General features: G+C 47.0%; 1 protein-coding gene across 1 annotated transcript in view; it reads right to left on the bottom strand.

The window, feature by feature from the left end:
* Positions 1-26054, bottom strand: part of agps (alkylglycerone phosphate synthase) — a 50622-nt gene extending 24568 nt beyond the window's left edge. The window contains exons 1-12 of the mRNA XM_014173313.2: positions 25806-26054; positions 16578-16667; positions 13903-13993; positions 13684-13804; positions 13364-13441; positions 12233-12304; positions 11953-12032; positions 10626-10706; positions 9521-9646; positions 9061-9169; positions 950-1077; positions 284-335 (exon numbers count right to left, since the gene is read on the bottom strand). Coding sequence (XP_014028788.1) covers positions 284-335; positions 950-1077; positions 9061-9169; positions 9521-9646; positions 10626-10706; positions 11953-12032; positions 12233-12304; positions 13364-13441; positions 13684-13804; positions 13903-13993; positions 16578-16667; positions 25806-25963 — 1186 coding nt within the window. The 5' untranslated portion in view covers positions 25964-26054. The remainder of the gene's footprint in view (positions 1-283; positions 336-949; positions 1078-9060; positions 9170-9520; positions 9647-10625; positions 10707-11952; positions 12033-12232; positions 12305-13363; positions 13442-13683; positions 13805-13902; positions 13994-16577; positions 16668-25805) is intronic.
* Positions 26055-27629: the final 1575 nt, after the last annotated feature.

Below are 27629 nucleotides of genomic sequence, written 5' to 3'. Positions count from 1 at the left end.
CAAGACAAAAAAAATATTGAAGTGCCTTTGAACGGGGTGTGGTAGCAGGTGCAAGGCGCACCGGTTTGAGGCAAGAACTGCAACGCTGCTGGGTTTTTCACGCTCAACAGTTTCCTGTGGTTATTGAGAATGGTCCACCACCCAAAGGACATCCGTCCAACTTAACACAACGGTGGGAAGCATTGGGGTCAACTCAATATTAAGGTGTTCTAATGTTTTATACACTCAATGTAGGTTCCTTTGCAGAGATGAAATGGCAGGGTTTTGAATGATGTTGACTTACCGAACTGAAACTGTTCGTTATCCATGAGCCGGATAGATGCAGGTGCACACCTCTTGGAGAAAATAAAATAAAAATATATGTATAATTTAGGAGCGTGTTTAATTTTATTTTGTAAACATTTCCCCATCCCACACATTATCCTAGTCATTTTCCTAGTGAAAGTTGAACCTGCATTACATTTTGTAATTTAGAGAAAAACCTTTCAAATGACTTTGAAATAACATTTGTTACACCATATTACACAACCTGGAGACATGAGAAGACATTCCTGGTAGTGTGTGGATACGTCCATGAAAATCCACAGCTCAACGGTCGATACCTTAATTGTGTGCTATACTAGTGTACCGACTCAACTCATTTCTGTAACCAACGGAGCTGCACAAATCATATGCTTGTAGTCATCAATAACGGTTGCATCAGCACTACCCAGGAAGAGTGAAAAGAGGTAGCTTATTCCTTATTATGGTCTTCATTATCATTCAAATGAATTCCTTCCCAGAATTGGAGATCTGCCAATCATTAACTGACCACTTTGTACACTACAATATAGCATTGATCTGCACTGTTCAATACCTGCATAGTTTAGCTACTGTTCTCACTGTTATTATAATGTAACCTATAGGTACATTGTACAAACGCTCAACACAAGATGGTAATGGTCTTTACCTGCTTGGCTACCTCTCGTAAGCAGGCCACTCCCGCCTCAAAGTTTGGGAAGACCACCGAGCCGTACTTCTGGTACTCTGGGATTGGCCGGATCTTCATCGTTACCTCGGTAACCACGCCAAGAGTTCCTAGGGGGAAACACAAGGGAACATACTATAGAAACCGAGGTTCTCACACTAATGATTTCAAGACAATAGCCTGACATTGGTTGGAGTTAGGTTTGATTGATAATTGAAGCGTTAATGCCTGGTTTAATAAGTGGGTTGTTGATGAACAGTGGTGTAGTGGAGGGTAACCACATGTAAACCCGCCGTTTCCGCGCAAGCGTTTACCGACCTAGTTTCTTTACCACCACATCACTGGTGGTGACCTGTGTCACCTTTCACCTCTGTGATCTGGTTTCATGCTGCTCACAGGAGACCAATGAGATTTATTGAGGAAATAAAACAGGTCCATATCAAAGGAAGGCCAACACCAGGAGCCCATGACATGTCGCACAGGGTTCCCAGCTAACCTCTGACCCCACAAAGTATCCACTGTCTGTAGCTTTACGTGTCATGTTCCACGTTCCATGTAGAATTTTCCCTGCCGCAAGAATGTCTATGTCCAAAATGGACCCCTATTCCCTTTATAGAGCACTATTTCTTATCAGTGCCCATAGGGCTCTGGTAAAAAAAAAGTAGTGCACTATTGAAGGAATAGGGTGCCATTTGGGACGCACTCGTCCCTTAAGGAATGTTCTCTATCAAAACAGACAACGCCATTTCCCGTGTTTCAGAAAAACTAACAAGAGGTTGAAGAAAAAGGATGACAATTTGAATGCAGATGCATGTTATTGACATGAACGGACTCCCAAATGGTAAACTATGGACAACTAATGGGTCAAACTACGTGGTAAACACACCAATAAAGGAATCCTGTTTTGCTTAGCTCTGTTTACAAATCCCATGGAGAGTATAGATGCAGTAACTGGCTCTATAAAACCTGAACGGTGGAAAGGATTGTAACAAAGACTTTATCTTAATGAGATCACACCGTAAACAGTGATAACCTCAGAGAGGCACCAGTTAATAATTCTGCGGGAGGAAATCAAAACGTGATTTTTCATTTAATATATTGTCTTTAATTACTATTTCCATTAAAAAAACACAGATGTCTTGATAACGGCTTAATGAGTGTTTATGAACGTTGGCATATTTGAGAAAATATTCACAATAATTACATACTGTCAGGTCAAGTTGAACCATAGATTGTCTTGGTCTATTCTGGGCTCTGAATACACACAATAATGTTTCCTCAAAATAAAAATCAGCAATAACACTTCTAATAACATCTTAGAAATCTCAAACACAGAACCTTTTCCTTCAGATGAATCTGTAATTCAGTAAATGTGTACTTGACTGATGTAATGTGCATTAGTGTTGTCCCATTGAGATGACATGTAGTCTGTACAGCCAGATCCATTAGGGGCTGTCCTGTGCATGCCAGGGCCGTTAATGAGCCCTTTAATGTGACACTACATGCTGCTCTCTAGTTGGCCAACTGAGAACGTGACTCCATCATCAGAGAGTGACGGAGCAAGCGAGCGAGAGACGGAGCGAGCGAGAGAGCGAGCGAGAGACGGAGCGAGCGAGCGAGAGACGGAGCGAGCGAGCGAGAGACGGAGCGAGCGAGCGAGAGACGGAGCGAGCGAGCGAGCCACCCAGACAGAGTGCGAGTGAGCCAGCCAGCCAGAGAGCGAGCGAGCCAGCCAGCCAGAGAGCGAGCGAGCCAGCCAGCCAGAGAGCGAGCGAGCCAGCCAGCCAGAGAGCGAGCGAGCGAGCCAGCCAGAGAGCGAGCGAGCCAGCCAGCCAGAGAGCGAGCGAGCGAGCCAGCCAGCCAGAGAGCGAGCGAGCGAGCCAGCCAGCCAGAGAGCGAGCGAGCGAGCCAGCCAGCCAGAGAGCGAGCGAGCGAGCCAGCCAGCCAGAGAGCGAGCGAGCCAGCCAGCCAGAGAGCGAGCCAGACAGAGAGCGAGCGAGCCAGCCAGCCAGAGAGCGAGCGAGCCAGCCAGCCAGAGAGCGAGCGAGCCAGCCAGCCAGAGAGCGAGCGAGCCAGCCAGCCAGAGAGCGAGCGAGCGAGCCAGCCAGCCAGAGCGAGCGAGCCAGCCAGCCAGAGAGCGAGCGAGCCAGCCAGCCAGAGAGCCAGACAGAGAGCGAGCGAGCCAGCCAGCCAGCCAGACAGAGAGCGAGCGAGCCAGCCAGAGAGCCAGCCAGAGAGCGAGCGAGCCAGCCAGAGAGCGAGCGAGCCAGCCAGAGAGCGAGCGAGCCAGCCAGAGAGCGAGCGAGCCAGCCAGAGAGCGAGCGAGCCAGCCAGACAGAGAGCGAGCGCGCCAGACAGAGAGCGAGCGAGCCAGACAGAGAGCGAGCGAGCCAGACAGAGAGCGAGCGAGCCAGACAGAGAGCGAGCGAGCCAGAGAGCGAGCGAGCCAGACAGAGAGCGAGCCAGACAGACAGAGAGCGAGGGAGCCAGACAGACAGAGAGCGAGGGAGCCAGACAGACAGAGAGCCAGACAGACAGAGAGCGAGGGAGCCAGACAGACAGAGAGCGAGGGAGCCAGACAGACAGAGAGCGAGGGAGCCAGACAGAGAGAGAGAGCGAGCGAGCCAGACAGAGAGAGAGAGAGAGAGAGAGAGCCAGACAGAGAGAGAGCGAGCGAGCGAGCCAGACAGAGAGAGAGCGAGCCAGACAGAGAGCGAGCGAGCCAGACAGAGAGCGAGCGAGCCAGACAGAGAGCGAGCGAGCGAGCCAGACAGACAGACAGAGAGCGAGCCAGACAGAGAGCGAGCGAGCGAGCCAGACAGAGAGCGAGCGAGCCAGACAGAGAGCGAGCGAGCCAGACAGAGAGCGAGCGAGCCAGACAGAGAGCGAGCGAGCCAGACAGAGAGCGAGCGAGCGAGCCAGACAGACAGACAGAGAGCGAGCCAGACAGAGAGCGAGCGAGCGAGCCAGACAGAGAGCGAGCCAGAGAGCGAGGGAGCCAGACAGACAGAGAGCGAGCGAGAGAGCGAGCGAGCGAGCCAGACAGACAGACAGACAGAGAGCGAGCCAGACAGACAGACAGACAGAGAGCGAGCGAGCGAGCCAGACAGACAGACAGACAGACAGAGAGCGAGCGAGCGAGCCAGACAGACAGAGAGCGAGCGAGCCAGACAGACAGACAGAGAGCGAGCGAGCGAGCCAGACAGACAGAGAGCGAGGGAGCCAGACAGAGAGCGAGCGAGCGAGCGAGCCAGACAGACAGACAGAGAGCGAGCGAGCCAGACAGAGAGCGAGCGAGCCAGACAGAGAGCGAGCCAGAGAGCGAGGGAGCCAGACAGACAGAGAGCGAGCGAGCCAGACAGACAGAGAGCGAGCGAGAGAGCCAGACAGAGAGCGAGCGAGAGAGCCAGACAGAGAGCGAGCCAGACAGACAGACAGAGAGCGAGCGAGCGAGCCAGACAGACAGACAGAGAGCGAGCGAGCCAGACAGACAGCGAGCCAGACAGACAGAGAGCGAGCGAGCGAGCCAGACAGACAGAGAGCGAGCGAGCCAGACAGACAGAGAGCGAGCGAGCCAGACAGAGAGCGAGCGAGCGAGCCAGACAGACAGAGAGCGAGCGAGCCAGACAGACAGCGAGCGAGCGAGCGAGCCAGACAGAGAGAGAGCGAGCGAGCCAGACAGAGAGAGCGAGCGAGCCAGACAGAGAGAGCGAGCCAGACAGAGAGAGAGAGAGCGAGCGAGCCAGACAGAGAGAGAGAGAGAGAGAGAGAGCCAGACAGAGAGAGAGCGAGCGAGCCAGACAGAGAGAGAGCGAGCGAGCGAGACAGACAGAGAGAGAGCGAGCGAGCGAGCCAGACAGAGAGAAGCGAGCGAAAGCGGCGAGCCAGACAGAGAGCGAGCGAGCGAAGCGAGCCAGACAGAGAGAGAGCGAGCGAGCGAGCCAGACAGAGAGAGAGCGAGCCAGACAGAGAGAGAGCGAGCGAGCCAGACAGAGAGAGAGCGAGCGAGCCAGACAGAGAGAGAGAGAGAGCGAGCGAGCGAGCCAGACAGAGAGAGAGAGAGAGCGAGCGAGCGAGCCAGACAGAGAGAGAGAGAGAGAGAGCGAGCGAGCGAGCCAGACAGACAGAGAGAGAGCGAGCGAGCCAGACAGAGAGAGAGCGAGCGAGCCAGACAGACAGAGAGCGAGCGAGAGAGCCAGACAGAGAGCGAGCGAGAGAGCCAGACAGAGAGCGAGCCAGACAGACAGACAGAGAGCGAGCGAGCGAGCCAGACAGACAGACAGAGAGCGAGCGAGCCAGACAGACAGCGAGCCAGACAGACAGAGAGCGAGCGAGCGAGCGAGCCAGACAGACAGAGAGCGAGCGAGCCAGACAGACAGAGAGCGAACGAGCCAGACAGAGAGCGAGCGAGCCAGACAGACAGAGAGCGAGCGAGCGAGCCAGACAGACAGCGAGCGAGCGAGCCAGACAGAGAGAGAGCGAGCGAGCCAGACAGAGAGAGCGAGCGAGCCAGACAGAGAGAGCGAGCCAGACAGAGAGAGAGAGCGAGCGAGCGAGCCAGACAGAGAGAGAGAGAGAGAGAGAGAGCCAGACAGAGAGCGAGCGAGCGAGCCAGACAGACAGAGAGCGAGCGAGCGAGCCAGACAGAGAGAAAGCGAGCGAGCGAGCCAGACAGAGAGAAGCGAGCGAGCGAGCGAAGAGCCAGACAGAGAGAGAGCGAGCGAGCGAGCGAGACAGAGAGAGAGCGAGCGAGCGAGCTAGACAGAGAGAGAGCGAGCGAGCGAGCGAGACAGAGAGAGAGCGAGCGAGCGAGCGAGCGAGACAGAGAGAGAGCGAGGCGAGCCAGACAGAGAGAGAGCGAGCGAGCCAGACAGAGAGAGAGCGAGCGAGCCAGACAAGAGAGAAGCGAGCGAGCCAGACAGAGAGAGAGAAGCGAGCGAGCGAGCCAGACAGAGAGAGAGAGAGAGCGAGCGAGCGAGCCAGACAGAGAGAGAGAGAGAGAGCGAGCGAGCGAGCCAGACAGAGAGAGAGCGAGCGAGCCAGACAGAGAGAGAGCGAGCGAGCCAGACAGAGAGAGAGCGAGCGAGCCAGACAGAGAGAGAGCGAGCGAGCCAGACAGAGAGAGAGCGAGCGAGCGAGACAGAGAGAGAGCGAGCGAGCGAGACAGAGAGAGAGCGGCGAGCGAGCGAGACAGAGAGAGAGCGAGCGAGCGAGACAGAGAGAGAGCGAGCGAGCGAGACAGAGAGAGAGCGAGCGAGCGAGACAGAGAGAGAGCGAGCCAGACAGAGAGAGCGAGCGAGCGAGCCAGACAGAGAGAGAGCGAGCAAGCGAGCCAGACAGAGAGAGAGAGCGAGCAAGCGAGCCAGACAGAGAGCGAGCCAGACAGAGAGCAAGCCAGACAGACAGAGAGCGAGCGAGCCAGACAGAGAGAGCGAGCAAGCGAGCCAGACAGAGAGAGCGAGCAAGCGAGCCAGACAGAGAGAGCGAGCAAGCGAGCCAGACAGAGAGCGAGCCAGACAGAGAGAGCGCGAGAGCGACAGAGAGAGAGAGAGAGAGACAGAGAGAGCGAGCCCCAGAGAGACAGAGCGAGCGACAGACAGACAGAGAGAGCGACAGACAGAGAGAGAGCGAGCCCCAGAGAGAGCGAGCGAGCCCCAGAGAGAGCGAGCGAGCGAGCGAGCCCCAGAGAGAGCGAGCGAGCGAGCCCCAGAGAGAGCGAGCGAGCGAGCCCCAGAGAGAGCGAGCGAGCGAGCCCCAGAGAGAGCGAGCGAGCGAGCCCCAGAGAGAGCGAGCGAGCCCCAGAGAGAGCGAGCGAGCGAGCCCCAGAGAGAGAGCGAGCGAGCGAGCCCCAGAGAGAGAGCGAGCCCCAGAGAGAGCGAGCCCCAGAGAGAGAGAGCGAGCGAGCCCCAGAGAGAGAGAGCGAGCGAGCCCCAGAGAGAGAGAGCGAGCGAGCCCCAGAGAGAGAGAGCGAGCGAGCCCCAGAGAGAGAGAGCGAGCGAGCCCCAGAGAGAGAGAGCGAGCGAGCCCCAGAGAGAGAGAGCGTGCGAGACAGAGAGCGCGCGAGACAGAGAGAGAGTGCGCGAGACAGAGAGAGAGTGCGCGAGACAGAGAGAGAGCGCGCGAGACAGAGAGAGCGCGCGAGACAGAGAGAGAGAGAGCGCGCGAGACAGAGAGAGAGAGAGCGCGCGAGACAGAGAGAGAGAGAGCGCGAGACAGAGAGAGAGAGAGCGCGCGAGACAGAGAGAGAGAGAGCGCGCGAGACAGAGAGAGAGAGAGCGCGCGAGACAGAGAGAGCGCGCGAGACAGAGAGAGCGCGAGACAGAGAGAGAGAGAGCGCGCGAGACAGAGAGAGAGAGAGCGCGCGAGACAGAGAGAGAGAGAGCGCGCGAGACAGAGAGAGAGAGAGCGCGCGAGACAGAGAGAGAGAGAGCGCGCGAGACAGAGAGAGAGAGCGCGCGAGACAGAGAGAGAGCGCGCGAGACAGAGAGAGAGCGCGCGAGACAGAGAGAGAGCGCGCGAGACAGAGAGAGAGCGCGCGAGACAGAGAGAGAGCGCGAGAAAGAGGAGGCAGGGTTGGACCAGCAGAACGCGCTCAGCAAGGTCAACTAACACACTGAGTGCAGAGGGGGAGACTGTATCGCATGCGAGTGGGACAGCAGGAGCCATTTTACGGCAATCCTCTCTGTAAACATGCCCTCTCTAACCTTGCTATAACCAGGGTTGTTTAGAGGAGATGTCCCTTCCAACAGAGGAGTCAGCAACATGCAGTATCCAGTTCCTATGTTCTGTTATCCCACAGTGAGGGGAAAAAAGCACTTCCTGTCAAAAGCGGCAGTGAACAAGCCTGACGTGGGAGATGCCATGCAGCTGAAACCTGAGGCCACTCGTTAGGAGTCAAAGGAGGCAGTTTCACATCACATTAATTCCACACAACATGAGATTAGTGATGGTCTGCTTCACACACCTGCATAACGTTGGCAATGGCTTAGAAACAGAAAGCTGATTATTATTGATTATTCCAATCAATCCCTTTTTACGCTGCTTAGAGAAGGACAGAGGGAAATACTTTGGTATTCAGGCCACTTCAAGGTCAGGGAGATTAGCGAGAGGCAAGATACTGTGTGTTGAATGAGAAGAGGAAGAGGGTTCTTAGTCATTTTTAATGAAATGGACGCCTGGCCACTTAACATGCAGAGCAGTGTTTGGATTCCAGTGCTAGGGGCTCTGTTGTGTGACCAGGTGTCAGCGTGTGGGATGCGTGTGTAAGGGGAGATATTGTAATGAGACCAAGCAGAGGTATGACCTCTCTCCCTCTCTCTCCCTCTCAGCTCCAGCAGCAGAGCCGGCCGCCCAGCCAGGAGCCCACACGGTGTCTGAGACTGGGGACAAGGTGGTCCTGTCTCCTCTCCTACCTAACAGGGGCTGGCTTCACAGTAGGCAGCAGGATCAACAACAAAAAAAAAGGACCCAAAACTCAAGCCTAATACCATTTAGACGAGGCACATCTGAGCCAACCCATTCTCCCCTTTCAACAATCCCGATAGTCTTTATTTCAAACTCTGCGTCCCTGAATAGAAGGTAATTTAAAAAGAGATGATTGGACTAAATGAAATACATGTTGTTAGGCTTTCATTCGCAGATGTGCGTTAAGTATCCACAAAAACCCATTCTAATGAGTACAAATGGAGATGTCTGCCCAGCCCCAGTGTGTAGTCAGTGAGCAGCTTGCAGTGCTTTGTTGGGCGTGTGTACCCACAGCTGTTGAACACTGCAGTGCCAGGAGTCCCTGCACCTCCTCTTTATGTGTGAGTGTGTGTGTGGGGGGGGGGGCTGGCATATGGCACTATTCTCACTGGGCTCTCTCACAAGGACAGGGGGGCAGAAGGGGTGGGGGCAGGCATGAAGCACAGAGGCCCCGAAACCAATAGCCCTCTCTCATGGCTAGATCTCTTCTCCCGCTGTGGTTCAGGTTAACCTGAGCCGCTATGTGAGAAGTACCGCGTTACTACTACACCCCCATCACATTATACACACACACGGTGAACTTTTACCATGTTGCAGTCATGCGCCATGAGAGGAGAGGCGAGTCTTACCTTCTGAGCCCAGGATGAAGTGGTGGATGTCTGGCCCAGTGGACATGCGTGGCCCCTGGCAGCTCTTCTCTATCACCCCTCGAGGGGTCACCACCTTTATGTGGATCACCTGCACACAGGACAAACAAGATGGCAGCTCAAGTCACTACGTTTGACTTTAATAGCCGCAGAGAGGAGTGGAATATCCAGGTTAAAATGTTAAAAAACAAGAGCTACCTGGGCTGCTGAGGTCATATTCAAGGCTACATTCTGTCAACCATTGACAGACCTTAACCAAAGCAAGCAGGCTTCTTCCCAGGAAAAACAAATAGAATGGTTCCTATACAGATGGTTTTTGATGGCCCGCACCAGCAACTTCCCGTGCAAGTCGCTAATTAGTGCCTCTCGCTTTAAAACCTGCTGCCTGTTCAGTCTCCTAGTAAGATCAGAGCTCGTTAGAGAGAAGAGGGCGGGCACGTACCAGGTCCTCGATGTTGCCGTATACGTTCTTCTTCATGCCCGATGCCCTCGTGGCCACCCAGCCTCCTAGAGAACTGAACTCCATGGAGTCGGGCTCATGCCCCGTACAGTAGCCGCTCTCGTTGAGCTGCGGAGGAAACACAACAGAGAGGTACACTCATCCGGATTCATAGGAGCACATACCGTAGCTGGTTAAACAAACTCAAACCACTAAAACCACAAGGATTTGGTTATGAAACCAAAACAGCATGAAACAAACAAAACTCCTCTTCCGTTGTTGGATTCAAATCGTGGGATCGTTATGGGGCTTTTTGTGTTCAAATTCTTGGCTTGGCGACATACATTTTTACAACGGTCTAAAATAAACCGACCAAAATAAAGTGGAGGAGCAGAAAAATAAAGAAAAGTAGTAAAAAGATAGTTTTGGATGGTGGGCTGGGGCCCCTGGTCTGACAAGGCTCTATGCTGACCTTTTTTTAAAAAGGAGCACGTGTGCTCACACAAAGCCATTTAGGAGCACAATGAAAGATATTTGAGGTAATAAAGCTGTAGAGCCCTGTCTGAGTGCTGGGCCCCTGCGGCAGGCAGGCATGCCCCTGGTCTGCTCTAATGGCTCCTCTCTTCCGGGTGACGTGAGGAGAGTCAGGCCCTGTGTGTTTTATGGCACTGCTCTCCCCGACAGGCAGCTTTCAATACTGAGCCATCTGCTCAGTCAAAATGGCCTCTCTCTATATGCAAAAGTGGCGCCTGTTTGAGATGCAGCACACGCATTCCTCCACATCAAACACTGGCTCCTTCTCCAATTTTTTTTCTTCTGAATTAGCTTCATGGTGCCATCTGCTCATCGCCCGAGCCTCTACCCTTCACTGCTCCGCTGTGGAACATAGTTACCCCTTCTTCTCCCATTCAGACCTGCCTAGCATGGTCTCTCTGTACTCCCAGTAAACAACTAACCCAGGGTGAAGTGGCATGGCTTCCTACAGGTGAAAGGATGGGAGTTTATTTCGTGGCCATCTTACCATCTTAGTGACATGAGCCTTTCATGGGAAATGATTGGGTATGAAATGGTTTAGAAACTTGAGCTCTGACAAAGGCAAAACACTTACTAATCTCTCCAAATCCTGACCGATGATGCCAGCTTCAACGTGGGCGACTAAATTCTTCTCGTCGATCCACAAAATGCGGTTCTGCAGATGCAAAGACAAAAACTCAGGAGGTCAGAAAATGTCACTGCTTATACCACTAGAACAACCAAAATAAGCTCTTGGTTCAATGCCTTATGAGTTGAGCCCAAAGGAAAAGCAGGCTCTGTATCTGATACATGTTAGAGAGAGGATTTTAATTCAAATGCAGTTGCATTGACAGCAAATACTCATGGCTGTCCTCACTGTACTCCCAAGTCTGCCTTCACCCATTGAATCATTGCCTTAAAATACATTCCACTTGTCGATGTCTTACTTCTAAAGCCCAAACAGGTCGGCGTGCAGCATTTTGTAACGACTGTGAGAAGAAGACAGATTCTGTGGTGACCACAACATCTACCAATGAGAAAGGCAATAACCGCCAACCTCTTGTCGCTTGTTGAAGATGCGGGGGGAGTATTTCAGTAGCAATTCCCAACAGCGAGGTGAAGCACACATGTGGCTGGCATGACCAGAGGACTGGCCCGTGGGGAGTAGACAGCATCAGTCAGACAGATTCCAAAAGGTTAACCTCCTTTTAAAACATTCAATCCAGCAAATCCCCCTCTCGTTTCAGCCTCTCCAGGAACCTCCTTGCCCAGCTTGAGCTCCCCTCCCAGTGCCATCAATCATTCTCCAGTGGTAGTAAAAGTGTCTGCTGCTGTCATACACAGCCTTTCATGTGCCTCCCCTCAGACCCGCAACGCCCCGTGACCCTTGACCCAGCGCACTGGCCACTAGTATTTACGTCACCCCCTCAGTGACTGCTGGACTAGCGCTGTCCAGACTGCCAATATATCACCTGGGCAGAGAGTTGTCCAACAGCGCCATGATACAGTACTGCTATTAAATGCTGTTTCCTACTGGGTATCCTTCACTAACAGTAATTTCTCTGAGAATAGCTTGGCAAATTATTGCTACAGGATTCTCCCAAAGCTGGATAATGAGAGAGTGAGTCTCGGCTGGAAGTCTGAATGAGCTTTGATGTGGATATAGGAACATCCTCTGCTGACTGCTACCTTTCCTGTCTGCACACCTAGTTAGTTCTAGACTCCAACATTCACAGCAGTAGGAGCTTCTAACATCCAAAAGAAAGAAACCCTGGCTTACTGTCCCTACTAAAATAAATAGTCGGTTGATCTTACTATGCAAGACATTATACTGTCATATAAAATGAGTCAAACTGTAAGTTGTGTTGAGACAAAATGCTGAGCTGAGCAGATTGCTGCTGTATGGAGCTCTGATTCCCCACCATCTGTGAAGTATCCAGAGAGACGATGCAGCGAGTCTCCTCCGGGGGGCACTCTAGAGCACTGGTCACACTGGTCCCTCCTGGAGGAGGACAGGAGAGGGGTTAGGGCCCGGAGCAGACCTTTTCCTGTTCAGGTCATATGATTGAAGGCATGGCATAACTGTATCATAATCAATCTGGTCTAAAAATCAGTTATTACATATGGGAAAGATTTTTAAAAAAGCAGATATAATTAGAATGAATTGTACTATTGAGTTCACAAATATTTTAAAATACTCACCGCCGTACGGTATCAGACAAACATTGTGCTTGCATGCCAGCTCCACAATTTTCACCACGTCGTTGTGGCAGTCTGCGGAGGCAAAGAACACCAAAACAATATTTGGATGGACATTTTATCCCATGTCATTATATAACACACAGCCATAAATTAGTGTTAGGGCGATAACAAGAGTACTCATGTGGCAAAGGGACTAAGAAATGCCACATAAACCATCAGCCTCTGGAAAACAAACATTCACATAAGCCCTGGGCTATTAGAGCAGAGAGACAGGGTGAGACAGGGATAGGCCAGGGATAGGCAGGGGGGGGCTTCCGGGGAAAGATGTCTCTGATTTGGCTAGGGGCATTCCTGAGATGGAGCCAGAGAGCATGAAGCCCGGGTCTCTGGGGTGGGGTGTGGGGGATCAATGCGGACAAGGTGCTCTGGCCAATCCCACGTCCAATCCCACTGGTCCCCTGGCTGAGCGACTGAGGGTGAGGAGACAGAGCAGAAAAATCCACCTATATGGATCAGCTTCACTGGGCTCAAGCCCTCCCTCGCTGGCCAATGAGAAATGTCTCCGCTCCGACACACTCTGCCGCCCAATTAAACAAAGGGCTTTGGTGTGGGTATAAGAGTTCACAAGACTAACAACGTTCCACTTAAATATACAACCATACTAAAGTAACTACACTGGAATTCATGTTTTACATCACTGAGGCTAGAGGGAGTGCAATTTTGTGTGGATTTGGAGAGTTTAAAATTCAGGGGATGTTCCAATTTGAATGCTGCTACAGGAGCTTTGTGATTTGCTGGCCATTTGGGAGCCGGGCTAATCAAGTTGCAGCCATAAGTCAACACTCATTTACATTATAAAATAGTGCCGGCCATACCTGCAGTGAACCAATCTCAGTGACGTAATTCATGCGGGTACTGTGCTGGGCCCAGCCGTGGTGTATTGGATATCAAACTCCCTCCCCCTGACGCTTCTTAAGCCTCCGCTCATACATATTAATATCCCTACGCCTCTGCAGAGATTAACCCTTTAAATCATCTAAGCCAGGATGGAAAGAAGCAATGCAATGTGGGAGGGAAAGAAGAAGAACGAAAACAAGGAGCGTTGACAATAGTAGTGTCGCAAAAACTCACTTGGCCACACCACCATGTCCGGAACACGCTCAAATTTCTTCCCTTCTCTGAGAGCAAAGATTTCATGTAAGCAATGACCTGTTAACATAAGAGAGAGAAAAAAACATGTTATATACTTAGTATACTACGGAAAAAAGCAATTATGGTTGTAGGATCAGTATAATTACTGTGATATTGACAGCTTCGTCTGAGTCAGGCTGCTTTTGTCCTACATAAAAACCAAATGTGACGTTATGATCACAACATTCAGTGTCTGTGTGAGACCCCTCCACACTACTCCCGTCGCCCTGGAGGACCACAGCCTTCCCAGCATGCCTCACCGTGGGCACGGAACACCCTGTCCTCAGCCTCATGGGAGAAGGGGATGCCCGTGGTCTTCAGGTCCTCAACGAACGCCTCGTTCAGACTGGCCGGTGGTACAGCGCTGGCATTCAGAGTGGGCTGGGACAAAGACATGGGAGGAGGAGCCATTAACGGACTGCTGCGGTCATTGGAATTTAAACCAACAGGTGACGAGGGTTGAAAACAACGACACTTACTGTCGCGGGGCTTTTATGGTTCACACTGGCGCCAAAGGTGTTTTCAAACCAGTCCTGCAAACTGGGCAGGACCATCCCGCTTAGCCTATACCTGCAATGAACAGAAACACACAGGCTTAGGAGAAAGGAAGTTACCTCGCAATTGACCTCTGACCCAATCTGTAAACATAACCCCTCAGACCTAGGCGTCATGCTGGGAACTGGTGAAATATACACAGAAAACCCTGTCCGACCGTCATTGATGTGACGTCAGTGTGTGGTGGTTGGAGCCGAATGAAGTTATTAGGCGAGACCAATGACAGCGCTGTCCGTGCAGTCCCTGTCACGCCAGCCGCTGCATAATTGAACCGCTGGCACAGCAGAGGCCAGCACGTCAGGGGACTGTAGTCTGCCTTTGTCCAGCAGACCGTGAAAACACACTCCTTAATGAAAAAGCCTCTGTCACCGAGGAGAATTCTCTCTGGAGGAGGAGAGGAGAAATCTCTCTTTTGACTTTCATTTCTTCCACCCTGCCACGCATATGTAGCACCCAGAAATAATTCAAAAGAGAATGCACGGAATGGAAAGAGGTAGTTGACAATTTAGAACCTAGAATAACAGGGGAACCATTTCCTGCACAGCATCCTGTATAATTCCCCCCCCCTACACAAACACAGCTTCACATACAGTACAGCACGCAGTCCACAAGATCCCTTTGATTTGAGAGTCTGACAGGCAAGGCTTTGTTCTTAAAACTATACATCACAAGTACAAAACAATATGGCCCATCTCTGCCTCTATAATGCGATAGATAAAAGATGTTAAAAAAAATGCCAAAGAAAAGAGCGATCCATTCTGCTGTCGGTGTGTACTGAACACATCCTCAGTCGCAGGAGACAGAGTGGCGATCAAAGGCTTCTCTACATCCACTGAGATTCAAAGTAATCATTTCCGACAGCACTCAGCATATTTCCTCAAATGTTATATTGCACACATTCAACCACGAGAACTGTTGGCATACACAGAACAAAAAAAATCCCAGTTAGCCTATCAACGGTCGTTGGGAAGAAGTATAAACATTCCATGCAAGGTAATGATCTGAGTTTCCAATGGGGAATTTCAAACCACCGATAATCACACTAATTCACCTCTTATGTCTGGGACTGAATTGAGGGAAGATCTGCAGGATACAGATACCATCCACAAGATGGCACTAGCACCCCACTCTAAATTAGGATCGAGAGGGGGTTTCCACTAGATAGCACAGCCACAAAATCAAACTTGTCTATATCGTAAAAATTCATGACCACACAAATGTACTTTTGGGTCTTAATTTAAGGTTAGGCATAAGGTTAGCAGTGTGGTTAATGTTAGGGTTAAAAATCATTTTCAGAAGAGAAATTGTAGAAATAGGCAGGGTTTATGAATTTGTGGCAACTAGTGACGACCCAAGAGGGGGAGGTTTTACAGTTGAAGTCGGAAGTTTACATACAGCCTAGGCAAATACATTTAAACTCAGTTTTTCACAATTTCTGATATTTAATCCTAGTAAAAATTCCTTGTCTTAGGCCAGTTAGGATCACCACTTTATTTATTTACTTCACGGTTGCGATGGTGTTCTTCAGCTTGCAAGCATCCCCCTTTTTCCTCTAAACATAACGATGGTCCTTATGGCCAAACAGTTCTATTTTTGTTTCATCAGACCAGAGGACATTTCTCCAAAAAGTACGATCTTTGTCCCCATGTGCAGTTGCAAACCGTAGTCTGGCTTTTTTATGGCAGTTTTGGAGCAGTGGCTTCTTCCTTGCTGAGCGGCCTTTCAGGTTTTGCCGATATTGGACTTGTTTTACTGTGGATATAGATACTTTTGTTCCTGTTTCCTCCAGCATCTTCACAAGGTCCTTTGCTGTTGTTCTGGGATTGATTTGCACTTTTCGCACCAAAGTACGTTCATCTCTAGGAGACAGAACGTGTCTCCTTCCTGAGCAGTATGACGGCTGCGTGGTCCCATGGTGTTTATACTTGCGTACTATTGTTGGCACTAGATCCCAAGGATGAACCAGACTTGTGGAGGTCTACAATCTTTTTTTCTGAGGTCTTGGCTGATTTTGTTTGATTTTCCCATGATGTCAAGCAAAGAGATACTGAGATTGAAGGTAGGCCTTGAAATACATCCACAGCTACACCTCCAATTGACTCAAATGATGTCAATTAGCCTATCTGAAGCTTCTAAAGCCATGACATAATTTTCTGGAATTTTCCAAGCTGTTTAAAGGCACAGTCAACTTAGTGTATGTAAACTTCTGACCCACTGGAATTGTGATACAGTGAAATAATCTGTCTGTAAACAATTGTTGGAAAATTACTTGTGTCATGCACAAAGTAGATGTCCTAACCGACTTGCCAAAACTATAGTTTGTTAACAAGAAATTTGTGGAGTGGTAGAAAAACAAGTTTTAATGACTCCATCCTAAATGTATGTAAACTTCTGACTTTAACTGTAGGTGGTATGTAGTGGAGTGGAGAGTGCAATCCAGATTGAGAATGTGTACAATCCAGATTGAGAATGTGTACAATCCAGATTGAGAATTCTATCACTGAATAATGGATACATTCGTATTTACAGATCATAATACATAATGTTCTTCATGAGAATAAAAAAAATTGGTTGAAAATGTTGGGACCGTATACTGTACCTTTTGCCTGTGAATTCTGCATGCCCCTTCTTATTGAAGAGGAATTTGGAGTCACTGTACCCCCAGCCATTCCACTTCATAATCTCCTGCCTTGGGAAACAAACAGTTGAAGTAAGTTTCATTGTTATAGTAGCAGCAGCTAATACTGTACTAATGCTGTCTGAGGTCAAAGGAGGACACAGAACAAACATCTCAAGGCAGAAAGACAATACAAGGAAGCACTTTTAGAAGGCCATGGCCTTGCACCTCATGAAAACGTCAGAAAGTCCATACGCGACATCCTGTTGCAAACAGTAGTAGTTGAAAAAGTGGTTTATTTGCCACTTATCAAACTGTTGCAATGGGGAAATGTTGTAGTTCTCTCATTTTGCTATCAGTTATTCAATGGGCTTTCCACATGCCTATCAGAAAGCATATTTGCAGTACGGGAGGCTGCAGTCACACCTAGGCGTAACCCCTGACAGATGACCTTCCCATGTGTACTGCACACAGCCAACCACAGGCAGTGTTTCCCCCTAGGATTTGTTTTATCAGCAGCGGTGGCAGAGTTAGCGGTGGGTGGGTGACAGCCATAATTTAGCAGCGGTGGTGCGCCACTACTAAATGCATATAGGGGTAACAGTGAAAAGCCGGTGGCAAAGTACATTTGGGGAAGAAAACCTATTCATCTCTATCACTATGATCAACAGAAACCAGACAGGGTGTGGCTTAGATCTCAGGTCGTTAAGTACTACTCCATGGAGAAGCATATCATAGAAGGGCATTACCAAAAAAAGGCGTGTCCAACAACCGGATATTCTCCTAAAATGATTTTCTAAGGAAAAGAACATTGTCGGCATAGGCCTAATGATAATCATGGAAGAGGACACAAGAAACAGGGTTGAGCACTGAACTCAAACATCAGGCAGAATTGTATCTCAATATCTACAACATAATTGAGCTCTGACAGTTCAGTAATGTGCTTCTTCATCTGTGTTAAATCACTATGCTCATCCTAAGGGAATGCTTTTCAGAAATCACTAAGTTATAATACGACATGATTCAAGATTTCCTCCAGCAGACAGATGAAATAGGCCCACTACTCCTAGAAGGGACCCATGAATCACGTTGGTACACGTGATGGGATGCTAACGTAGTGGAGTAAAACCATGATGAATGCCTGCCAAAACAGCCAGGCGGTGTAAATTATGAGGAGCCTGAGAAATGAGACAGACATACTCTCCATGCCAGCCTGTGTGATCTCCTGTCATCACACTGGACGATGACACAACTCCACGCATCAACAAGCAGCCGAATACGGCTGTCCAGAGGTTAATGAATTTATTGTGCAATTAAATGGAAGCAACAGTGGTCTGGTCTCTGTCCCTTAGCTAACATTAATCCTAAGAGAGCTGGGGGAATCTTTTGAAAGTACTGTAATAAATATTACACACAGCATAAGAAAATGCTGATCACCGAAAATATTAGGCTAGTTCAACACCTTATTAAATTGGTAGCTTCATTTTGTGTCTGCACTCAAGTTATTGCAACAGAAAGAGACAAAAATGTCTGACTGTTATTTAAAAGGACTGGTCTTAAAATGCCTTTTGAAACAATGTGCCCAAAGGTATATGTTGTAAGTCAACTCCAGAATGACATTCCAGCAGTACAAAAACCAGTAGCCCCGCTTTGAAGTGTCCAACATTCCTACACTCCAGTGAAAAGCACAAGAAAGAGAAATGACACCCACCATCTCAGATTGCATTCCTGCAACATTGTTTTGTTGAAAAACTATTTGAACTCTAAGGAACTACGCTAATTGATTGCACCCAAATTGGCAATTTCAATTTATAGGATTCATATAAAATTCTATAAATTTAGTAACCAATATCCAGTTTGGACCAAACCTCTTAACAAGGATTAAGATGTGAAGTCAAACGACACCCACGGACCACACAAACCAAGCACACCCCAACGGCCAGTATACAGTATCAGTTCTCTATGTCTGACAAGTACTATGAAGCTGCAGCTAGGAGTATTGTTTCTTCACACCATGTAATGGATTCTCAGTGAATTTGGTGATGGTTATTTTGCCCTGTTCTGAATTTGTTCTTTATTTAAGTTGTTTGGTTGATATTACTAGGTTATGACCACAAGGTGGTGCTGTTTCTGCTATTTGTTGAAAATTCTCAGTCTCGTTAATTTAATAAATATTTTAATAGTTTTTTTTTTTTAAATACAAAAATAAAGTAACAATAAAATAACAATAATGAGGCAATATACAGGCTTGGGGGTAGAAGCTGATAATGAGCTTTTTGGACCTAGACTTGGCACTCTGGTACCGCTTGCCGTGCAGTAGCAGAGAGAACAGTGACTTGGGGGACTGGAGTCTAACCATTTTTTGGGCCTTCCTTTGACACCGCCTAGTATATAGGTCCTGAATGGCAGGAAGCTTGACCCCAGTGATGTACTGGGCTGTACGCACTACCCTCTGTAGTGCCTTAAGGTCAGATGCCGAGCAGTTGCCATACCAGACGGTGATGCAACCGGGCAGGATGCTCTCGATGGTGCAGCTGTAGAACTTTTTAAAGATCTGGGGACCCATGCCAAATCTTTTCAGTCTCCTGAGGGGGAAAAGGCGTTGTCGTGGCCCTCTTCAGGACTTTCTTGGTGTGTTTGGACCATGAGTTTGTTGGTGATGTGGACACCAATGAACTTGAAACTCTCGACCAGCTCCACTACAGTCCCGTTGATGTGAATGGGAGAGTGTTCGGCCCTCCTTTTCCTGTCATCCATGATCATCTTTGTCTTGCTCATGTTGAGGGAGAGGTTGTTATCCTGGCAGCACACTGCCAGGTCTCTGACCTCCTCCCTATAGGCTGTCTCATTGTTGTCCGTGATTAGGCCTACCACTGTTGTGTCATCAGCAAACTTAATGATGGTGTTGGAGCCGTGCTTGGCCACGCAGTCGTGAGGTGAACAGGGTGTACAGGAGGGGACTAAGCACACACCCCTGAGGGGCCCCTGTGTTGAGGATCAGTGTGGCAGATGGGGTAAGGGTACGCAACAATACCTGGTGGCGTCCCATGATCCAGTTACAGAGGGAGGTGTTTAGTTCCAGGGTCCTTAGTTTAGTGATGAGCTTTGTGGGCACTATGGTGTTGAATGCTGAGCTGTAGTGAATGAACAGCATTCTCACATAGGTGTTCCTTTTGTCCAGGTGGCAAAGGGCAGTGTGGAGTGCAATTGAGATTGTGTCATCTGTGGATCTGTTGGGGTGGTATGTGAATTGGAGTGGGTCTAGGGTTTCCGGGATGATAGTGTTGTGAGCCATGAGCAGACTTTCAAAGCACTTCATGGCTACTGACGTGAGTGCTATGGGGCGGTAGTCATTTAGGCAGGTTACCTTTGTTTTCTTGTCACAGGGACTATGGTTGTCTGCTTGAAACATGTAGGTATTACAAATCCGATCAGGGAGAGGTTGAAAATTACACTTGCCAGTTGGTCCGCGCATGCTCTGAGTACACATCCTGGTAATCCGTCTGGCCCCGCGGCTATGTGAATGTTGACCTGTTTAAAGGTCTTGCTCACATCGGCTAAGGAGAGCGTGATCACTGAGCAGCTCACAGCTGGGTTTCTCTTTGTAGTCTGTAATAGTTTGCAAGCCCTGACACATCCGACGAGTGTCAGAGCCGGTGTGGTAGGATTCAATCTCAGTCCTGTATTGACACTTTACCTGTTTGATTGTTCATCTGAGGGCATAGCGTTATTTCTTATAAGCGTCCGGATTAGTGTCCCGCTCCTTAAAAGCGGCAGCTCTAGCCTTTAGCTTGGTGTGGATGTCACCAGTAATCCATGGCTTCTAGTTGGGATATGTACGTACAGTCACTGTGGGGACAATGTCATTGATGCACTTATTGATGAAGCAGGTGACTGAGGTGGTATACTCCTCAATGGCATTTGTATGAATCCCAGAACCTATTCCAGTCTGTGCTAGCAAAACAGTCCTGTAGCATAGCATCTACATCATCTGACCACTTCTGTATTGAGCTAGTCAGTTGTACTTCCTGCTTGTAATCAGGAGGATAGAGTTATCGTCAAGATTTTCCAAATGGAGGGCGAGGGAGAGCTTCGTACACGTCTCTGTGTGTGGAGTAAAGGTAGTCTAGAGTCCCCCCCCCCTGGTTGCACGTGACATTCTGGTAGAAATGAGGAAAAACGGATTTAAGTTTGCCTGCATTAAATTCCCTGGCCACTAGGAGTGCCACTTCTAGATGAGCATTTTCTTGTTTACTTATGGCCTTATACAGCTTGTTGAGTGCGGTCTTAGTGCCAGCGTCGGTTTGTAGTGGTAAATAGATGGCTACGAAAAATATAGATGAGATCTCTCTTGGTAGATAATGTGGTCTGCAGCTTATCATGAGCTACTCTACCTCAGGCAAGCAATACCTCGAGAATACCTTAATATTAGACATCACGCACCATCTATTATTGACAAATAGATACACACCCCCACCCCTCGTCTTACCGGATGTAGCTGTTCTGTCGATGCACAGAAAACTCAGCCAACTGTATATAATCCGTGTCGTTGGTAGGATTGTCTTGAACCGAGCTCATCCAGTTTATTCTCCAGTGAATGCACGTTGGCTAATAGAACGGATGGTAGAGGCGGGTTACCCACTTGCCAACAAATTCAAACAACGCACCTTGATCTCCGCCCCCTGTATTTCCTTCTTTTCTTTATGTGAATGACGGGGATTTGGGCCTTATCTGGGAGCAACATTATATCCTTTGAGTCTGACTCATTAAAGAAAAAGTCTTCGTCCAGTTCAAGGTCAGTAACCGCTGTTCTAATAGAAGCTCTTTTCGGTCATAAGAGACAGTAGTATCAACATTATGTACAAACTAAGTAACAAACAATGCGGAAAAAACACAAAATAGAACAATTGGTTAGGAGCCTGTAAAACGGCATACATCCCCTCCCACGCCATTCCTACGATATGGCCGTATACAGCCATATTTATTGCATATTGTCTGAATCCTATAAATTAAAAAAGGGCCATCTAGCTTAAATTTACCAGAGGTCAAATTATATTTCAACATAGTAATGTTACAGGAATGCTTATCTTTATATGTTTCTAACTGCAGAAACCATTTCAAAACAATCTGAGATGGTGGGTGTAATTACTTGCTGAAATGACATGGAACGACCCAAGTGCAATTTCAGAAAATGTATGGACATTTATTGAGGTTACATTTGTGTACTGATAATAATGCAACTGGTCCACAATATTATTTCTAATTTGGATAATGGTGGAAGGGGGGCACTCAAACGAGGGAAATAGGCATAGCTTATGTCTTATTTATTGTCATAGTTCAAACAATAGTGTCCATAAACCAGCACTAAAATGACCATCCATTGGGTAATAGAGAGAAAGATTCCACCAAACCTGAAAATCTGACTCCCGAGGGACAAACTCACCATGCAAAAACAGTAGCATAACTGACCTGGCCTACAGTTAGGGTTGATCTGAAAAAAACCTCAGCACTTCTCTGCCTCAAACACTTCCTATAGGATAACTAATTTCAATCAAATATGTTCCAATGACATAATGAAGGGCCATACATAATGCAAAAACAAATAGTTTAAAATTCTTGTGGTAGAAACATAGGAGCATTTCCTCACATTGGAAATCTTCCCCTATTGCACAAATTGTTACATAGGCGGGTTCTTACAAAACAGTCTGTTTGGCTGCGTTTCGACAGGCAACCCAATTTAGATTTTTTTCTTTCGATCAATCAGATCAGCTCTGAAAAAGATCTGATGTGAAAATATCTGACATGATTGGTCAAAAAAATCAAATAGGCTAGTGGGAAAAAGTAGAGGTCGACCGATTAATCGGAATAGCCGATTAATTAGGGCCGATTTCAAGTTTTCATAACAATCGGAAATCGGTATTTTTGGATGCGGATTTGGCCAATTTTTGTATTATTTTTTAGACCTTTATTTAACTAGGCAAGTCAGTTAAGAACACATTCTTATTTTCAATGGCGGCTTAGGAACGGTGGGTTGAATGGGGCAGAACGACAGATTTTTACCTTGTCAGCTCGGGGATTCAATCTTGCAACCTTACGGTTAACTAGTCCAACGCTCTAACCACCTGCTTTACATTGCACTCCACGAGAAGCCTGCCTGTTACGCGAATGCAGTAAGAAGCCACGGTAAGTTGCTAGCTAGCATTAAACTTATCTTATAAAAAACAATCAATCAATCATAATCACTAGTTAACTACACATGGTTGATGATATTACTAGTTTATCTAGCCTGTCCTGCGTTGCATATAATCGCTTAGGTACACGTTGCTCCAACCATAAACATCAATGCCTTTCTTAAAATCAATACACAAGTATATATTTTTAAACCTGCATATTTAGTTAATATTGCCTGCTAACATGAATTTCTTTTAACTAGGGAAAATGTGTCACTTCTCTTGCAAACAGAGTCAGGGTATATGCAGCAGTTTGGGCCGCCTGGCTCGTTGCAAACTGTAAAGACTACTTCTTCCTAACAAAGACAGCCGACTTCGCCAAATGGGGGATGATTTAACAAAAGCGCATTTGCGAAAAAAGCACAATCGTTGCACGACTGTACCTAACCATAAACATCAATGCCTTTCTTAAAATCAATACACAGAAGTATAGATTTTTAAACCTGCGTATTTAGCTAAAAGAAATCAAGGTTAGCAGGCAATATTAACCAGGTGAAATTGTGTCATTTTGCGTTCATTGCACGCAGAGTCAGGGTATATGCAACAGTTTGGGCCGCCTGGCTCGTTGCGAACTAATTTGCCAGAATTTTAGGTAATTATGACATAACATTGCACAACTTTCAATGTAACAGGAATATTTAGACTTAGAGATGCCACCCGTTAGATAAAATACGTAACGGTTCCGTATTTCACTGACAGGAAAAACGTTTTGTTTTCGAGATGATAGTTTCCGGATTCGACCATATTAATGACCTAAGGCTCGTATTTCTGTGTGTTATTATGTTATAATTAAGTCTTTGATTTGATAGAGCAGTCTGACTGAGCGATGGTAGGCAGCAGCAGGCTTGTAAGCGTTCATTCAAACAGCACTTTCGTGCATTTTCCAGCAGCCCTTCGCAATGCATTGCGCTGTTTATGACATCAAGCCTGTCAACTCCCAAGATTAGGCTGGTGTAACCGATGTGAAATGGCTAGCTAGTTAGCCGGGTGCGCGCTAATAGCGTTTCAAACGTCACTCGCTCTGAGACTTGGAGTAGTTTTTCCCCTTGCTCTACATGGGTAACGCTGCTTCGAGGGTGGCTGTTGTCGATGTGTTCCTGGTTCGAGCCCAGGTAGGAGCGAGGAGAGGGACGGAAGCTATACTGTTACACTGGCAATACTAAAGTGCCTATAAGAAAATCCAATAGTCAAAGGTATATGCAATACAAATCGTATAGAGAGAAATAGTCCTATAATTCCTATAATAACTACAAACTAAAACTTCTTACCTGGGAATATTGAATACTCATGTTAAAAGGAACCACCAGCTTTCATATGTTCTCATGTTCTGAGCAAGGAACTTAAACGTAGCTTTTTTACATGGCACATATTGAACATGTTTCATTATTTATTTGAGGCTAAATTGATTTTATTAATGTATTATATTAAGTTAAAATAAGTGTTAATTCAGTATTGTTGTAATTGTCATTATTACAAAGAAAAAATGTTGGGTCCTCCAATAGTCGGTATTGGCGTTGAAAAATCATAATCGGTCGACCTCTAGAAAAAAGGTCAGAATTGGGCTGCCTGTGTGAACCCAGCCTTAGAAATTTAAACTGAACAAAAATATAAAATGCAACAATTTCAAAGATTTGACTGAGTTACAGTTCATAGAAGGAAATCAGTCAATTGAAATAAATGCATTAGGCCCTAATCTATGGATTTCACATGACTGGGCAGGGGTGCAGCTACAGGCGCACCCATTGTAGAGTCAGGTCCAGCCAATTAGAATGAGTTTTTTTTCCCGTCATAAGGGCTTTATTACAGACAGAAATACTCCTCAGCACCCTTGGCAAAGGAGAAATGCTCACTAACAAATTTGTTCAAAGAATTTGAGAGAAATAAGGTTTTGTGCATATGGAACATTTCTGGGATCTTTTATTTCAGCTCATGAAACATGGTACCAACACTTTACATGTTGAGTTTATATTTTTGTTCTGTATAAATATGAAAGTGTCCTCTAGTCATCCTTGTTGCTTAAACATATCTGACACTAGATGTCACTACAGCATGATTGTGAAAGCTGAACAGCCCACTCGCCTCATAAGGAATTGAGAGTCAGACCACCACAGGTCTTGGCCAATCAGATCCAAGTTTTAGGCGGAAAGTTTTACTGGTGAACTTTATCCCATTCTGACTTCTGTCAAATATTTTGACTGGGAGAGGGTGTCCCACACCGAAATCCCAACAAAATCTCTAAAAACAACCTCTAGATAAAAATAGATTATAAGACAACATATATAACTTTCACCATTATAATGACCACTTTTTTTCTGTCCAATAATGTAGCGTCTAATTCTGGTCATGTCAGTCAAACAGAGCTGAGATTTCCCTAGTTGTTCAGAATAGTGTCAGTATCAAAACAATGCCAGGAGCCTATTAAGCTATAGCTAACAATATTAGACGTGAAATGGAATAGACTACCTTGAAATAGTTTGAAATGTTGGCAAGCTGATCTTGTAGTTTTACATAAACACCAGCTGCCCACTGTCACTGCGAGTGGCTAGTGGTGGTCACATAACGTTGGCAAGTTATGACAAAATGGTACAGGAAATGATGTAGGATTGACCTCAACTCAATATCAAACATTCCTAACACATTCTAAGCAGCCTACAATAAAAATGTAAAAAAAGAGTTGGATAGAATACAGTCCCGCCGCACCCACTTATTCGATGAATGAACACTTTGTTTGAGGACCATTAACGTTGGCGCACATATAGCTGGCTAATTTCCTTAGTTAAATGAAATCAGATATGTCTGAATAATAATATGCCAAGGGGGTCATCTCCGTTTGTAAAAGACACCAATGCTGTGTTTTAATAACAAGGAAATGTATGACAGCTGTTTCATACTGTATGACAATCACTTTTAGCTACCAGCTAGCATTTCAGCATAGCCATCCTCCATCCACTGCTATCGCATCACCACCGCCAAGTCCTACCTCTTTCTCGGCACCGTCCCTTTATTCGCTTCAGCTTTGCATTCAGTTGCGATAATTCCCGAGTCATCGTCCTTCTGTTTCTGTAAATGCCCGGCAATTATCCTCAATCTTTGCTGTGCAATTCGTTGGCTCTCGGAGCTGTTGCTGTTTGACGCCATGCTGCTTCCGTGTTTGTGCAGGGAGAGGCAGCTGTCAGAGGTCAGCACAGGGAAAGAATGGGTGTGTTCGAGCGGTAAGCCTAACGAAGGCGACTGTAGAGTGAAGTCGGGGGAGGGGCATCTGTAACAGCCACAAGTCGGACACTTTAATGGTTTTGCAATAGCAAGGCTCAGATCGACATGCAGTGTCAACATAGCTGCTATTGTTTATAATAGTTTGTCTGTTGTCTAGACTTTTCTATATCCCCATATCAGACACTCGCAACTGGAAAAATGTGTGTACAATTCATTGGTTCGAGTGGGGTGTCAAATATCACTTTTCATTTGTTTCCCCTGTAGCTTTAGAATTGCACAAAGTTGGTTGCTGTTTCAGTCAGGTATTTGGCCACGTTTACTTGGGTCAAACAAAACACCCAAATGATTGGTAGACAAATAGTGCCTCCCACAATGCAGGTGATAGCTGGAGAGAAGCAACTGCAGCGACCTGAAGGCGACTTCCTCAAAACTGCATGACCTTTGATCACATGATTTTTGTAAAGTTCATGCTGTTAGTGTAACCAATGGAATTGCTACTTATAAAGCTACAGTCACTGTTGTGTAGAATAATGTGTTTTTGAAAGGCACAATCTGTGATTTAATGCTGTGCAACGGTCATTCCAACAAATTGTATTGGAATAATACATTCAAACTCCTCCCAGGTTGCAATGTATTACTCCATGGTAAGTATTGTAGCATATACCGACAATCAAAATATGTTAAAAAGAATCATATTGATCTGGACTGTCAGTTGAATTCATAGTCTGGTATGAATTTGACTGTAGTTACATTTCCCCAGCCCCATCAGCCTTACAAAGTTGCAGGGTCAGACTGTTGCTGGATACAGAAATTACAGAGTGAGCCTTTAATTAATGGAAAATGTATGCCTTTCTGTTTAACAGATTTGACTTTATAGTTTACCACAGAATCCAGGGGTGTATTCATTACCCCGATTCTGTTGCAAAATGTTTTGTCTGTCGCAAAAAGTTTTGCAACAGGAACCATTTAGTCCAAACTGAAAACATATTGCAACAAAAATTAGTTTTTATTGGACAAATTCAAGTAGGTCACTCCCTGTTTTCTCTATTCGCTTCCATTTGGTTCTTAAACGGTAAACTGTTTCCGTTGCAAGACGTATTGAATACACCCCAGCTCGCTAAATATTAGACCATGAATAAACTTTAAAAACACAGAAAGAAATTGGTTTTATTTTACGACAGTGATCTAATTTAATGGGAACCCAAATATGCCATGTTGGTGTAGTGTTTAAATCTATGCATGTGTCTTTAAGACTAACAAATATGTGCCCTTTGAAGGAGCCATTGATTTTATTGCACTTTAAGGTATTTTAATATTTTCTTCTCTGTCTTCTATTTGTTGATGTATTGAAAGCTTTGATTTTAATTGAAAGAACCGTGATACATACTACTACTACTACTACACCCAACTACACTCAATTGTCTCAAGGCTTAAAACCCCATCTTTAACCTGGCTCCTGCCCTTCATCTACACTGATTTAAGTGGATTCAACATGTGACATGAGTAAGGGATCATAGCTTTCACCTGGATTCACATGGTCTGTCTATGTCATAAAAAGTGCAGGTGTTCATAATGTTTTGTCCACTCAATG

The sequence above is a fragment of the Salmo salar genome, chromosome ssa25, assembly GCF_905237065.1.
Source record: "Salmo salar chromosome ssa25, Ssal_v3.1, whole genome shotgun sequence".
Classification (NCBI taxonomy): Eukaryota; Metazoa; Chordata; class Actinopteri; order Salmoniformes; family Salmonidae; genus Salmo; species Salmo salar.
The sequence above is the reverse complement of the archived record's forward strand: the minus strand, read 5'-3'. Positions and strand labels throughout refer to the sequence as shown.